Source organism: Podarcis pityusensis (genome assembly GCF_964106645.2).
Source record: "Podarcis pityusensis genome assembly, chromosome: 3".
Lineage (NCBI taxonomy): Eukaryota > Metazoa > Chordata > Lepidosauria > Squamata > Lacertidae > Podarcis > Podarcis pityusensis.
Window position 1 is genome coordinate 46,797,254 of NC_138026.1, and position 17,108 is coordinate 46,814,361.

The 17,108-nt window shown below is 39.0% G+C and overlaps 1 protein-coding gene across 5 annotated transcripts in view; it reads right to left on the reverse strand.

The window, feature by feature from the left end:
• The window catches only part of USP45 (ubiquitin specific peptidase 45), a 59,108-nt gene that overhangs the window by 22,169 nt on the left and 19,831 nt on the right, over nucleotides 1-17,108 (reverse strand). For all 5 annotated transcript variants that reach the window (XM_080999950.1, XM_080999949.1, XM_080999948.1 and 2 more), the window contains exons 6-9: nucleotides 12,562-12,713; nucleotides 11,630-11,725; nucleotides 9,179-9,309; nucleotides 3,390-3,477 (exon numbers count right to left, since the gene is read on the reverse strand). In XM_080999950.1, coding sequence (XP_080856076.1) covers nucleotides 3,390-3,477; nucleotides 9,179-9,309; nucleotides 11,630-11,725; nucleotides 12,562-12,713 — 467 coding nt within the window. The remainder of the gene's footprint in view (nucleotides 1-3,389; nucleotides 3,478-9,178; nucleotides 9,310-11,629; nucleotides 11,726-12,561; nucleotides 12,714-17,108) is intronic.

Genomic DNA, 17,108 nt, shown 5'->3' on the forward strand with positions numbered 1-17,108 from the left:
TTACAGGGCTCAGAACCTGTGGCTCACCAGATGTTGTTGACCTACAACTCTCATCATTCCTGACCACTGGCCATGCTGGCTGGTAGCAAAGGGAGTTGTAGTTCAGCAGCAGCTGGAGGGCTACCAGTTCCCTGTGCCTGACATAGAATCTATAAAAAAAATACTGGTATGGTATAATGGCTAAGAGTGTGAACCAAAGTGCCCAGTTTGCTTTTGCCTCAATGTATATGAATATATTTAACATGTTTCAGCTTTCTCTCTATATAAACAACAGAAACAGCAGAGAGACAAGGCAATCAGAATTGGGCCTGTGTTGCATGCGGGACAGAGATTAGCTCTTTTCCCCACTGTGGTCCAGATTGAAATAAAATACACAGACACACACTGAACCTCCTTTAAGCCCTGCCAGGGAAGATTCCATCGGAGTCAATGGAAACTTTATTGCTAGGACTTATAATGACTTCAGGGGGATACGATTTCCACTGGGACTACTGGGGAGGGAGTGGAAAGGTTAACTCCTTCTCCCCATACATCATGGTTCCAATCCTTAGGGATGCCCCCCTAGCACAATTAACAATTGTGTTAGGAAGAGTGAGGCCACACACACAATTGAACTTCTGAAAATAGAAAATGTTAAGTATTAAATAAAGCCATAATGTTGGGGGGGGGGGCGTTATAGCTAAAACATATATGAACATGGCATTCAATGAAAATCTAATTATATAGTCCACATGTAGCCAAACATTTAAGAACATTAAGTATCTTCCAACTAAGTCATGTTTTACTATGCAGTGGCATTCTAGATATGGGCCTTTCTAAACTCATTCCTCACATGTGCTGATAAGATGTGTCAGTATCAACATCAGAAAAGAAGAGGAAAAAAATACAATTGTATTTCTAACTTAGAAATGATGTACTTGCTCCACTTATACACCTTAACAGAGAAGTACCATGATAAATGTATTTTAAAATATTAACTACATCACTAGTGAACCAAGTAACAGCTTCTACTTCACAAGTATCTGACCTGGCTAGTGTATTAACTCCCAGTGCCTCAAGCTCTTTGTTCATCTTAAATCCAACAATATACTAAAGAGGGCTAATCAATAAATAACTCAGCAAGTTGGATACCATAAATGGGTTTAAGGCCATAAGCTACTCCCTTTTTGTTGGGATGAGTGCGTTGAACCATTTATTTAGGTCAAAGAAAACATAGTCTTTGAAGGGTTTGGGTGCAGCTAACAATGGCATCAGACATTAATCAATTAGCAGCAGGGTTCAAATACTTCAAGCCCTGGTGTGAAGCATCTCCAGTGCTGGAAAAAAAACCAGACAACATGCAATTTTGACTGTGGTATTGACTATTTCCATTTGCTGTGCCGTTTTCAAAAAAGGCTCACTTGCATACATTAATGTAATTTAGAAGGATGCAAATACAAAGAACACCAAGTGTTTGGGAATAAGGAAGCATTCTGAGTCCACAAATGAGATTATCAGCATGAATGAAAATTTGAAAGCACTTTAACAGGAAACAAAATGCAGGATCGACAAGCAATAGAGACTCCCTGCACTTAAAAAAAAAAAAAAGTTGTCATAAATTTTAGTTTAAAATAGTCTTTATATTATTGTATTTTAAAGGATCAGAAGATTTTTTATTTAAAAAAATAAAGATCAGATTTTTAAAAAATTATATTTTAATTTATGCAGACTAGATGGTTCAGAAATAAAAGTTTAATATGGGGAAAGTGAAAAACGTGGCTATTTGGCAATTTAGGAAGACTGGTCTAAACTTTTACACTCAGAGTAAATACATTTAAGAGCAGCGTGAAAAACAGGAAGTTTTAAAGGATTCTGGTGGCAGACAGATTGCTCTAGGCATCCCTTCAAATAAAAAACAAAACACATGGTAGTGACACTCTCTAACAATAGCACGATTAACAGCTGTGGGGTTCCCATGACAGACAATGTTGCTCATGTTTTGTTTCAGACTGGCACAACTGTCACGGCTCACAAGATTGACCAGATCCACAAATCTGACATTTTCAGTTTGTCACACATCTATAAAATCGAAAAGGGAGAAGGGGGGGAAATCCCAAGAGCTTTTACTAGTAATGTCCCTTGCTGTGATGCCTGAGGTGATAAATTCCCAGTTCATACTATTCCACCATTATGGCAAAACATGGGTTTAATTGTTATCAGGGGTGGGATCAAGCTTTGTTTGTCCGTAAGTGGAAATGGGACTAGGAAACAACTTCTACGCAGCTTTTCTTTTTCTGGTTTAAGTAAGACTAGAATGCATAATTATTGGCAAGGTAATGAAATAAACAAATAACTTTTAAGGCCCAGTAAAGGGTGTGTGCTAATTTTGGTTTATTTATTCTAACATAGTATTGGCCAACATTCTATTATAGGCAAGCGTTTTCTTGCTATAAAATTTTGCACAAAGCGATCAAGTGTTTCAAGCTATCAGTTGTGAAAATTAATATCTAATTAATACCTAAACAGGAAAAAATTCCCCCATTTCTACTTTTGGTTCTAAACTAAAGCATCAGCATGTCTGAAGTGCTCACGCAACAATCTCAATATTTCCCCTCTATGTTTAACCTATAACTTTATTAGCTAATTAAGCATTAGGGATACTTTTATACTCCAACACCCTAATAGTGTACATGCAAAACCAAAGCATATTGTAAGCAACCTTGTCCACCATACACAAAGAGCATTTCAATAAAAGCAAAACATGTTGTGTGATGATGACACAGCTGGACTGTGTGACACAGGACTATGTGCACCCCATTACATTGGTTTATTTTCCAGCTGAACAAGTTAGAGGGAGATCCCAGGACAAAGAAAGCAGTTTCCACATTGACTCAGGCCATGTAAGATTTTCTCGTCCTTATTTACACTGTACAGTGACATCTAAGACTTGTGGCTTCAAACCAAGGATTCCACAAGCTATGGCAAACAACCTGGTGAGTAGCCAGACCTTACTGAAGCTAAGGAGGTGTAAAATTACTGGGAGCGTTATGTTAAATTGCCCTCAGATTTCTAAACAAAGGAAGACATGAATACAACTAAATAGGAACAAAAACAGACACATATTTGCTACTATTGCACAGATGTGTTAACTTTGCTGAGCCTGGAGTCCAGGGGTCCTCTCCATGCAGTAATATCTTTAATATAGACTCATAGAATTGCAGAGATGGAGGGGACCGCACGGATCATCTCATTCAACACCCTGCAATGCAGGAATCTTTTGCCCAACGTGGGGCTTGAACCCAGATTAAGAGTCTATTCTGCTTGTCTCAACTACCACATCAGAGCACCAAAAAATAGTTGAAATGTAAATTTAAGTCTACTGCCTACTTATTGATTTACAAACATATCACCTTTGTCTCTTCTATTCTCATTGCATCCAGCAAATAGTGGAGAACTTCTTGGCTGTCCTGCTGTTGAAATCCCTTAAAGCGAGGAGCCCTGCAAAACGGGAGAGAAGAAATGAGTACGTCTCTAGCAGATGAGTTTGCAGATTCAATAATAAAATCATACGTTTTCTAAATAAGGTAATTTATATACAAATGTGTGTTTGCTAAGGAAGCAAAAGAAAACCATGGCCAAAAAGAGAAAACCACAGCAAGAAACAGGAATATATAAAGGCGAAAGGGAGGTGGAAAGCATATGAGCTTTGCTTACTTTTCAAAAAGATTTCAATATGAGACATAGCTGAGAGGCAACAAAACTAAAAACTGTAGGGGCAACGTTTGAGAAAAGAAACAACCTTATCACAGTGGTGTCAAGTTTCTCCTATACAAGTAAATGGCTGCCATTTGCTCCTATGACAAAAAATAAAGGCTGGAATCATGGCCAAAACCACCAACCCACCACCTCTGAGATCAAATGGCTGATCTTAAATCTGCAGAGATGTTCACAAATTTATCCAGGCAGCCAATTTTCAGAAGGACAGTCCACAGGGCATTACGATTTTAGAATAAATGCTGGAAATTTACAGACCTTCACCCTGAACACATACTGACATGGTTTTTTTTAGTTCCAGTAAAAAATATTTAAAGGTACTTGAGTTTTGGTATATTGAGGGTTATACAGCAACTATTATAAAGTATATGAAGGCTAATCTTAAAAGTCCTACAATATGTAGAAGAGCAGGTAGCTTGCTTCTTTGCTGAAAGAGCAGCAGAGTATTGTCGCATTAGTGCAGCTGTCTTAGATGCACAGTGCCAGGTGCTTAATGAAAATTAAGAATAGGTTTTAGCTCACCATTACCAGCATTGTTCCTATAAAAACATTTAACTTTCCATAAAAAGACTGTGGCCCTGTTCACACATAATAGTAAAATATAGTTGATGGTTTATAATAATCACACGTGAGTGGGCTCTTTCATTCTTTCCTGCTTGCGCTAGGGAGAAGCCATGCAAAGCCAGGCTTTCCTGGTAATCAAACTGGACGTACTGATCATAGTTTGTTAAAACAAACCATGATCCCTGGTTCAGACATAACACAAAGGGAGGGATCAAATTCCCCACTGCCTGCTCCCCCCTCCCCCCCCAGCAAACATACAGAGTAGTGAAAGCGTCCTCTTAGGTGCATTCACAATAAATTGTTAACTGTGGTCTGTCCAAGCAAGACTGCAGAATGCAAATGTGATAGATACATGTATAAGGCTTATAAATAGTGATTAGCCATGGCAAGTAAGTACTGTATTGTCTCAAGGTGAAGAGGCCAGAAAGCATTACAGAAGTTTGATCTTTATTTATTTTAGACCTAAACACAGATCAGCTACAGACTTTGGTGGACTGATTTCTTAAACTGAAATATTATATTCAGAGTCTGGTCAGTTTTAAAACAAACAGTAATTCTTACTGCAGAATACTATACATTCTTATCTAAGCTGCCCCTGAAAGGCACTATCTCATGGGAAACTGAAACTTGTTTGTAAATACCAGTAAATGTCAAAGCCATTACTTATTTGCGTAGAGAAGTAGAATGGGACACATGCACAACGCCTGTCCCCTCCTCTTGATATACAATCCAGAGTATAATTGACAGAACACAGCTTATGGTGATATTTAATAAAACTTGAAGTCATGGGGAAAGAAAGAATTTCCTGCTTTGGCCTGTTCCACCTTTTAATAAAATTAGAAGAACTGATTCCAATTTTTGTTTTAGCCTAAGGAGAGATGTTCTGAACAGTAGGAGCAGCAGCAGAATTTTCAGTGTATGTCAGCAACTTGTCCTGTATACAGTAATTTCATTTGTCATTTGCCCAACCAAGGCCTTTTCTGTCAAGGTCTTATACAATTGTACCAGTTAGTGAATACAAGAAGAAAAATGTTAGAGCTAGCCCAAAATTTCTCATAAAGTATTTCTTTCTGAAGTTTTCCCTTTTTCTCACCTACAGTTGAAAAAGAGGACACCTTGCAGAACATTTTCTGAATCTTCTCTGCCATTTATTGTGACACAAGCCATCAACACACTTTCTACTGGAACTACTTACATTTTCCTCTAAAAAAACCTCAGTTTTACTCTGCCCCCCACCCCACCCCCCACCCCCCGGCCATTTTATTCACAACAAGTACTTGTGAAGTAAGCTAGGGCAGGCTGAGAGATGAAGGCTGGCCCAAGGTCACATACTATAAAGGTGTAATCAGCACACTTTTCAATATAAAACGACAAAAGTACAGCAGTTTAAAAATAAGACATTTCGTGGTTAAGCCAGTTGCTTAAGGCCTATGAGCAATAAATATTAACGTCTATTAACATACAATACTGCACTAAAATTCTTAGTGAGAAATGGAAAGATTTCTACAGGAAACCTTTGTCAAAAAAGCTAAAGAAAGAAGAGTGGGGGAGAGTGTGTAGGAAAGGGGAAATAGAAAAGCTCCAATCAGCATTGATATGTTCAGATTTGACAACTAAAAGATGTGCATTCTTGTCTCCTTGAAAATATGCTCCAAGCAAGATCCTTGGCAAAAGTGGAGGACTCTAAGATGGTTGGTTGAACTGACCGTTCACAGATGTGCTAACATATGGAAGCCAGTGTCAATGCGCTACAACCTGTTGTACAGTGTCAGCAGTATAAATGACAGAACAGGTTGAATTCCTGTTAATGGCCATAAGTAGTGAAGGACAACTGTGACAGCTATGTCATGGCAACTCAAGTCTACCATCTCAATGCTCAACATGGTACAAAACAGAACTGTTTTGAATAACACCTAAATATTTAGCCAGTACTTAGATATAGCATCTATTCATTTTAAGTGAAGGAGAATTTATTTTAGGTAAAACTTTCATGATTCGATTGTCAGTACATTTAAACAAAATATGCACTGTTAATTATCAATTCCAAGGAAAAAATTAAATGTCAAGACTGCCACCCTGGACTCCTTCAGGGAGGAAGAGCAGGATATAAACTAAACAAACATTTCACTGCATCAACCAAGCATCATCATGGTAGGCATAGAAACAGGTAAACAGAAAAAGAACCAGAATACTCTGATCTGCAAAACAAGAAACAATGTTTTTCTTCATCAAACAAATAGCTTGAAAACTTAATGGTGTAACTTAAGAATGGGTGGGAAAGTTTTGATAAATATTTTTACGGACAATAATACTGTAGCGATATCAATACCAAAGGTTTATCACAAGAAATACAGTATGTCACAAGAAATACAGTATGTCACCAGTATGCCAGGTTCGAGTTAGTAGTGAATTTAAAAAGCTTAGAATTTAAAAATATTTAAAGTCACAACGATCTTAGATTACTTTTTGACCCTCACTTGCAGAGCCCCTTCCAAAGTGCTCCGCGAGACAGCACTTTGAAATGGGCTTAGTGGGACCCAAAAATAAGCCCCTTCCAAAGTGCTTTGGATAGGGCAAGGAGCCTCTGGCCATTGGACTTAATCAGGTCTGCCAGGCCTCCCCATGTGGTCCATGAGGCTGTTTCAGACAAGCCACAACCACATGGAGAAGGTAGAAGACCAGTTCAGCCAAAAAAGGGTTTGCAAGCACTGCCAATGAGCTGATCTGTGGTGCCTGCAAAGCGCTTTGAAAGGGGCTTAGCAAGACTCTTGTCTGAAAGGTGCTGTGCAAGTGCAGGGCAAAAAAGTCACCTGATGTCATTGTGATATTAAGTAACTGACTTTAAAACTTGGCCCCAGGAGAGCCAAGGGAGATAACTATCCACCATACCCCCAAGATTGGACAGTAGGTACCACTAATCAGCTGTTCAGAAGGGCCAGCAAACTCTCTTTTGCCTGAGCCAGATTTTTACCTGCCACACATGTGATGTCATATATGATGTACGGTGTAGGGAAGATGAGTGTGGCTTGGATGAAGTGGCCTTGTGGACCAAACAGGGAGGCCTGGCAAACCTAATCAGACCCACGGGTCAAAAGTTTCCTATCCCAAATTTATGGGAAGAAAAACAAATGGTGTGTTAGGTAATGACAATGAAGAAACATTTACATAGGGTAGGATAGAATTTGAAACTCCTTTGAATCTTTGATAGCCTTCTTGGATTGAAAGAACTACAAACTACAAGAACTACAAACATTAAAACATGCTTAAGAATTTTCTTTTTAAAAGTGTAGATATTTTAGAAACTTAAAAGTAGTTGTATACTAACAGCACCTCACCCTACATAATTGTAGAGAGGCAGGGTAATAGAATTCTAAAAATAGGAAATTATCCTGTTCCTATTAATTGTAAATTTAAAATTAATGGAGAAGGAGGGGGCAGGGGAGAAATGCCTCCCATTCATTTATTTAGCTCTGGATACGAGAAAATGGTACCCATTGGCCCCACTTCATCCTTGGACACTTCCCTTGGTTTCTGTCAAGGCCCTCTGTCCAGCAAAATAACAGTTTTATAAAAGGTGCATCTAACGGTGGAATTCCAGAATGTTTGCTCAAAAGTCTCATTGAATTCAGCAGAGCTTGCTTCACAGATCTTAAGCCACAGATTTAAGGCTGCAATCCTAAATGTATGTAACTAGGAAGTAAGCGCCATTTAAAACAGTGGCACCTATTTCCAAGTAAACATAGTGGAGAATCTCAGGCCCAAGAGCTAAATGAAACTCTTCAGATCTCTATTTACTTCTCAGTGCTCTCCCTAAGCCACACCTCTCTCTGGCCCTGTTCCCATGCCTTTCCTGAGTGCTCTGCCTACATACATTGTTCTACCCACTTGACCTGTGGAACCACCCACCACTAGAATGCAGTCCATAGAAGGTTCTTTGTGAAGGAGCATGGCCTTGAGGCTGAAAATTGTATATATGATTTACAGATGTATAGGATTGTGTAGCTGATGCCTTAAAAACTATCTACAGCAAAAAGAAGTGACACATATACTAAGTGGTGGTGTTTTTCAATCTGAGCCATCTGTGGTTATCCAGAAAAAGAACCAAGATGAGACAAGTTCCTCTTTTGCCCACTATGTGACCTTCTCCTTTTCTTACAAACTACTGGCTTCTCTAAGCTCCAAATTACAAGACACCATAATTATTGCTACATTATTGCTAATAAAGAAAACGTTACCCAGCAATGCTAAAGCACAAGTTTGGGTTTTTTAAAAACGCCACTAACTGCATTTTTTGAGCACACCAAGCAGAAACAAAGCTCCACCTTCCAATTCAGCTGAAAATCTACTCTAATAGCAAGGAGTACTGCCATAATACCTGGCTTCACAATTTCTTCCACTGATAAAATTACCCAGCCGTAACAAATAAAAGAATTATTTATGTCCTCTTAGTACATAAATGTTGTGTGAGCCACTAAGTCTCTAGATAAGTCAAAAGTCTGCATCCCTAATATTCAGAATAGTGGAAAACAAACAGAAGGGCCCTGTAGCTATGCACACAATCTGTCTTAGCAAAACGTCTGACAGCTGCAACACTAACAAAATTAACAGTGGATGAATTAGTACCAGACGCAGAACAGTTGCTATAGAAAGAATCATCAATTTCTTTCTTTTTTCCTCAATAACCTAACAGTTAAGAGGGAAAAACTCATATAAAAATCATTGCCGTTTTATTTCAACATGATACGCCATAATAAATTTCTACTGATCTAAAGAAAAAGGATTATGTTAGGCAAAGCATTTCAAATTTAACGTGTGAGTGCCATGCATGTGAAACATGCTACCAACGTGAAGTTGCTCTTACTTTTGACAGAGCTGGCTGAAAAGAACTTTGGGAGAAAGAGGCCCTTTTCCAGTTTCTTTCATGCTGTGAAGGAACAGGAACATAGCTGAAGTCAGTGGCCCAGGACTTGAAAGGTTCACGACCAAAGGTTCCTTTAGGATCAAAATAAATATCAGATGTTAATTCACAGTATTTCCTCTTAATTTATAAATGTAAACTAAACAGTTGATGAAACAGCTAATTAAAATTAGGAAAAGGTGGGAACCCTAAATCTCTCAAGGTTGGCACTTCATGTGTAAAGAAAAACAATTTGTATAATTAATTAATTAATTAAAGATTTAAATTAATTAATTAAGATTGCTGGAAGAAATATCAACAACCTCAGGTATGCAGATGACACAACCTTGATGGCAGAAAGTGAGGAGGAATTAAAAAACCTTTTATTGAGGGTGAAAGAGAGCGCAAAATATGGTCTGAAGCTCAACATCAAAAAAACGAATATCATGGCCACTGGTCCCATCACCTCCTGGCAAATAGAAGGGGAAGAAATGGAGGCAGTGAGAGATTTTACTTTCTTGGGCTCCATGATCACTGCAGATGGTGACGGCAGCCACGAAATTAAGAGACACCTGCTTCTTGGGAGGAAAGCAATGACAAACCTAGACAGCATTTTAAAAAGTAGAGATATCACCTTGCCAACAAAGGTCCGTATAGTAAAAGCTATGGTTTTCCCAGTAGTGATGTATGGAAGTGAAAGCTGGACCATAAAGAAGGCTGATTGCCGAAGAATTGATGCTTTTGAATTATGGTGCTGGAGGAGACTCTTGAGAGTCCCATGGACTGCAAGAAGATCAAACGTATCCATTCTTAAGGAAATTAGCCCTGAGTGCTCACTGGAAGGACAGATTGTGAAGCTGAGGCTCCAATACTTTGGCCACCTCATGAGAAGAGAAGACTCCCTGGAAAAGACCCTGATGTTGGGAAAGATGGAGGGCACAAGGAGAAGGGGACGACAGAGGACGAGATGGTTGGATAGTGTCTTCGAAGTTACCAACATGAGTCTGACCAAACTGCGGGAGACAGTGGAAGACAGAAGTGCCTGGTGTGCTCTGGTCCATGGGGTCACGAAGAGTCGGACACGACTAAACGACTAAACAACAATATTTAAAATATAGCATTTTGTTTGAGGACAGTCTACTTGGTGAGCATTTTGAACAAGCAAACAAAGAACAAAGCAAGATTTAACATGCCTTGCCATTTATCAACATAAGGAAGTGCAATATATAGACTAAAACACATTTTACAAGGATAATTTTTTTTTTAAGTCAAGTGTGATTTTTAATTTTGTTTTAGAGCTGAGCATGAAAAAGACATATGTGGGTTGAAATGTTATTTGGAGACAAAATTGGACATCAGTTTCTCCTTAAAACAGTGGTTTTCAACCAGTGTGCCGTGGTACCCTGGGGTGCCCTGAAGGATGGTCAGGGGTGCCGCAGGCAACACTGGCCTCTGTCCCTCTTTCCTTTTGATGCCCTCTTGCGTCTCTGCCTCCTAAAGGCTTGCACAGCTGTTTGTTGCAGCAGTCCTGGCTACAAGTTCCCCAGGTGAATGGTGCCTTTGGTGCTGGCCAGGGGGTGCTGGTTGCCAGGAGCTGCAAGCAGGAGCCCAGTCAGTCGGCCCTTGCTGTAGGGAATGGACAAGTGGGAGGTCAGGCAGGCAAGCAGGAACCACACTTTCTTGTGCTTGCTGTGTGCAAAGCCTGCCTGGGAGCTGAGTGCCCAGTGCTGAAGTGGAGCCTTTACACCCGGCAGCACCCGCTGCTGCCACCCAAGGTAAGGTGCTGGCCTCACATTCTTCACCTTTGGCTAGCCTCCATTGGGCCACTGAGGCTGGAGACATCCTCTTCCCAGGCCACTGTGGGGCAGTGTGAGGAGGCATCTCTCTTTGGGACGGGGGGGGGAGGGCAGCTCAGAGAGCAGGGTGGCAGAGGAGTGGGGAGAGGAGAGGAGGTTTGAAAAAGGTGAGAGGCTGCCAGCTATGCATACAAGGGGTGACATAACTGGGCTCTTGAGCCCCACAGGGGCTCCACATTAAGAATGTAGTTGGTCAAGGGAGCCTTGGACTCAAAAAGGTTGAAAACCTCTGCTTTAAGAAGTAAGAACACTGCTGAATCTCAAGGTCCATCTAGTCTCACATCCTGTTCCAACAGTGACCAGACGACTACAGGAAGCTGGAAAGCAAAACTCAAGTCACACTTCTCTTTTAATTTAGCAGAACATCACCCCAGTCACTAATTTTATAGAACAATATGTCTAAAAACTAAAGTAGAGGCAGATATCGTGATCACTGAATAAATATTAAATTGGTCAAGAATATATTCACCACTATCATTTTTCAATGTCCAGTCAATGCCATTCCCAAAGGAGGGTCCTCTGAATATTTCACACAAAGCATTTCTCACTAAATGCTTACCAGTTGAGATGCAGGACTCTGACCAATTTTAAGCTTTGTCCCCTTTTCTTTAACTTCACACATTAGTTCATTTAACAAGTGTGTCTGTGCCATGTTCTAAAGAAAAAAGGAAGGAAAAGGTTATAGATGACATTTAATTGTTAACTGGACTACTCTAACAAATTATTATTGAAAGTGAATTTATACGGTGGCAAGCATAATTCTCCTTAATGGCAGTAGTATAATCACAATCCAAAGAGCTCCTTCAGAACATATGTCCAGCGAGGCTTCTGACCATTTCTTTAATGTGCAGCTGCCTATGCCACATCAAAAACTGCTTTCGAAATTCCCTCAAGTTTCAGATTCTGCAAACTGCCATTTTAAAAATACATACTTCAAATTCTAACTGGTCACACAGTTAGCAGCAACAAAACTGCTTCTACACTAGCTGCTCAGTTCAAAATTATCATAGTTTTTTCACTCAACAAATAGATCAGCTAGATGACATCTTTAGATCAATGTTTCTCCTTATTCTTCCTCTGTTCCATTTAGGAGCTCATTTATTTTGACTTTTAAAAAATAATAAAAAAGAGCAGCACAACTCCTGCAATAGTAGATCACCTTTGTGCTACAGTTTAATTAAAGTTGGTCCTTGCACTTCTCCTTATCTCCCACTACCCCTTGAAATGCAACTACTACAAGAATAAAGGTACTGATATATTGCTAAGTAATATAAAATAATTGAAAATGTAGCCTAGTATCAGGTGAAAGTTCAGAAAACAGGATGGAGCAGTCCTAGGTAGCCAGTGCAGCAGAAGAAGGCTAACAGGGAAATTCATTACCAGATTTTTATCAGCATATTTTGGAACCCAAGACAAAAATAAGTGCAACCTGCAGCCTTAATGAAATATATAGGTGTACTTCAGAATACGGTGGTGCATCTTAATTCTTACCTGCATGACAGCATTAAAGAAGCATGTGTTCCCTAGGTTATTAATGCCTTTAACTGGAACTGATGCCCAACTAGAGCTGATGCCTTTGCCCTTTAATATGTCACTTGCTTCATTGTTTTCTCCATGTAACCATATAATTTTTGATGATGAACCTTTAATAGAAAAGAAATAGCAGTAACAACTATGGGTAGAAAGTCACTGTGTGCTTATGAAACTGATATAAAAGACAAAGCAGTGAAGACTTATCCACAGATGCTTGATCAGTACAACCTAATTAGAATAACACCAAGTTCCTTAAGGTAAATGAACACACTTTTTTTGAGATTGGGATCAGCTAGCACATGTACCATCACATGTGCTGAATACCATGTTTGTACTCTTGACATAGGAAGGTTTGCTAGTCAGAATCTTATTGTCCTGTCATATTAGCTGTCCTTAAACTCATAAAAGTGTGTAAGCAAAATGTTCAAACTACAGGCAATATCTGAACTTTCAATATCTGAGCATTGCAGAGAGTTGACTATATGTCCCTTGGGTTCCCTTCCAACTCATGCTTCTATGAACTACATGTTTAAGGGAATTTCTGACTCCCTTTTCTTAAACAGAAGTCTAAGATTTTCCCCAAAGGACCAGATTAGAGATACACCTTAACTGTGTTTTAATCTTTGATGTAATTTTGCTGTTATATTTTGTGGTACACCTACTGGGCTTTGCTGGAGCAATGTGATAGATAGATAGATAGATAGATAGATAGATAGATAGATAGATAGATATCAATTTTGAAAGCAGCTTAGGGTATGGGTAAGGAATCATCTGTTAAAAGAAAAAAACAAAATTTGGCGGGGCTAGCACATGCACCTTGAACAAGCCTAAAACAGGTATTTATAATGGTAAAACTGTCATGTGTGAAGTGGCTCTCAGCCTTTATCCCAAACCAGCCACACATTTAGGTGTTCTCTGCTATGAGGGCTATACTTATATGTAACTATATATCTAAATGACGGTTGTATATAGGTGTTGGCAGATCATATGATTAAAAAGGCTATAAAAATATAAAAGCTATACCAGACTCATACATGTAGGGCAATTTCTGTGTCTTGCAATACTTCATATATTTTTTCAAGTACATAGTAACATGCACTGTGTACATGACTCCAATGTTCAAGATGTGTAAGACACATGGTATCTATGGCCCAAAGAATTATGGATAGCAGATCATATATATATGGCCACTGATTCAAAGGGCAGCAACAATGCTGTTCTATTAGCAAACGCATTTGAGGCTGAAAAACTATTATCCCGCAAGGCGTGCTCCGCTAACTTGAGACTTTGGGGTGGGGATGATGATGTATATACCCAAGCATAACCCCAGTTTTCAACCCCTTAAAGTAAGAGAACCCTTAAACATTAAAACATAAATACACAGTTCAGAGAACAGCATTACTTTCTGAAATAATCCTGAATATTCTGGGTTGGACAAATGAAAAGTTAGTTATCAATGGAGCCAAACATTCATGACTTAGTATCATGTTGTTGGTCATCATGGTCATTTCAACCATCAATATGAAGAAATATACATCCTATCCATACTATACAGAATGCACATAGATACACCATTAAAAGACAATGTTAGCCAATTTATACATACGTATATATTTTAAAATGCAAACCAAAATATTTAAGTTTCTTTATTTCATTGACAATCAGGTCACTACAGTCCACCATATTATCCTTGATGAACATTCTTCTCAGTTTTTAGTCATGACTTAAGTCCTATTGATTTAAATGGGAACCAAGTGCAAGTAACAGTCTACAAACTTCCATTATTTCCCTTAATATATCCAAGAATCACACAACACTCCCCTCACAGCCTCTGTTGACTATTATACTATGTCTGAAGGGCCTTTCATGGAACTTATAAAATGCAGAGTATATGCCAGATGCTAGAAAGTCTTGTTCATAAATATTCCAGTGGTGGCAGAATTGAGAATCGTGCAGCACAATTCAACACATTCCACTCAGACATTAGTCCCATTAAGTTAATTCTGACTTACTTCCAGGCAAGTATGTATAGGATTGTAGCCTTGGCATCCTGCCCATCAGGAGAGCAAGAGCTCAAATAAGTTTGCAGCAGATCTTCAACAACTGGATGGATATCATATTTTCCCTATAACATACTTGCACTGTTCTCTGCCCACCACAGTTCACCATGTGACACGGACTTGTTAATTTAGAACAAGATGAAGCGACTGCTTGCTATTTGCCTTAAACCTTTAAAATCCAATATATTTAAACAAACTGTAATATAATGTGCTACCAGTACGGTGTCCTTGTATTTCCCTATTTGCCTTATTGCTTAAATATATATGGGGCAGTGAAGTTAGACAGCCATTAACTTGTAGCCTAGAGGTAATAAGAATACTTGAGACACAGTATTTAGCCTAGATTTCTACTAGCAACTTTCATACTGTCATGGCTGCTGTACTAAATATGAACATTACTGACATCTGCAGCATTTCAAGTATTGATTAACAATGCATGTCAATGTGAACAAGTTATGGACTTAATGGATGCCAAGAGCTGCAGTGCTGCAATCTACATTTTGACATATGAATTCATATATTTGCCCTAATGAGTTACATACTGAGGACTCATTAAGTGTTCTTGAGAAATAACTAAACAGACCTATTTACATTAATAGAACTCTCATACTGAAAGATTTCTCTATGCATTACCCTTAGATACTTACATCCTCTGTCGGAAAATAGGGAGGTGGTTGGGGAGGGTGGGGGAGGGACTATAATTAAATAATGAAAGAAACCAAATATGATTAAATATTCCTATTATAGCTGACATAAGATGGCTGAACTGATTTCCCTGCCTTCCAGTCAAAGCACATTTTTTTTGAAATTATGCCTGGGTTTGCAAAAGATGCAATTTCATTTTTGACACCACCCCCACTGCCTGATGCTCATAATGAGGCAGTTCATATAGAACACACCCAAGTTCACTGACAGAGGCCAGTAAAAAGCAAACAAGACATGCCAGGAGATTCAGGAGCTGCTTTACTGAGCTAGTTCTCTTTGTATAAGTGTGTGTGTGTGTGTGTGTGTGTGTGTGAGAGAGAGAGAGAGAGAGAAAGATATATGAATCAACTGCATATTCAATATATTAGTGGAAACATACTTGTGCTGCACTTCCTACAACTGTGTGTGCTGTTTTCTGCATGGATCAGCTGTGTGATCAAGTTCCCCATAAGGAACTTGGTGATGCAGCCGATCCTGCTGTGTCTCTAAGATCAGAAACCTGAGAGGTGCATTCTCCAAATGGTGCACCCATAAAAACCTCATTCACAATGCAAGTCTCTAAAATCTCCAGGGGCATAAAACTTATACAATACGTTTATTAATATATCTCACCTAAACAGAGCTCAACAGAGTACACATGGCTCCCCACCCCCACCCCTGGCAAATGTTATCCTCACAACAATTATGTGAAAGAAAGTTAGGCTGGAAGATAAACCCACTGAGCTTTATCACTAACCAGAGATTTGAACCCTGGATGTGTTTGTCTAAACCCAGCATCTTTTTACTACCTTATACTGGCTCTTTTCTTTTAAAAGTAAATTAAAGTAGAAAGAATTTTTGCCAAAGTAAAAAAAATAATACATAAACATACCGGTTACTTTTTATTTTAAAAAAGTCAAAATGGTGTACATAATCTGAATATTGGACTACCACAGTTGTTTCATTTATCCATCGGCATTCAACAACATCTGGGACAACATCTTAAAGTAAACAATGCTCACAAGGCCATCTGGACAAAACTGCAGGCAAAAATTAGAGCAGAAGCATATGGAAAAGCAGATTTTTCTCTCCCCTTCAGCAGTGCAGGATGACAAATGTCAAACCTAGATCTGTCCACGCTTCACTGTGCTATGCTTTGCAGCACCACCTGGCTCTCCTTGTACAGCCACCAAATATGGACAGCACTGCCACAGAGGACCATATCTGGAGGGCAAACTCAATAAAAGCATTTCATTTCATGGTTAAATGACAGCTTCACACAAGTAGCAAGGTTCTGTTTACTGAATCTCAAATGTGAATCATTCAGCGGTGGGGGGGGGGAGAGAATAAAACAAAACCCACCACAAAAAACAATGACTATGAACAGGACAGCTTTGTTACTAAGACATGAATACCCATATAATTATAAAATGCAGGAAGCCATAATTATACAACCAAACAGCACATTAGCTTAGCAGTTATCAGGAAACTGGAAATATAAAGAAAACGTGTTTTGTCAGTTCTTAAAATCCAATCCATAACCCAGAATGAAATCCTAAGCACACTTAACTGAATTCACTGAACACAGTGGGAATTACTTCTGAGTAAACATGCATAGGCTTCCACTGCCATTTAAGGTGAAGTATGAGGACGTTCAATGGGACTTAAACTGAAGAAAACATGAACAGGATCTGACTGTTAGTTCAACTGCCCTAAGAAATGAAATCTACACACTTTGGCTTAGCTGATCTTCACCTGAAA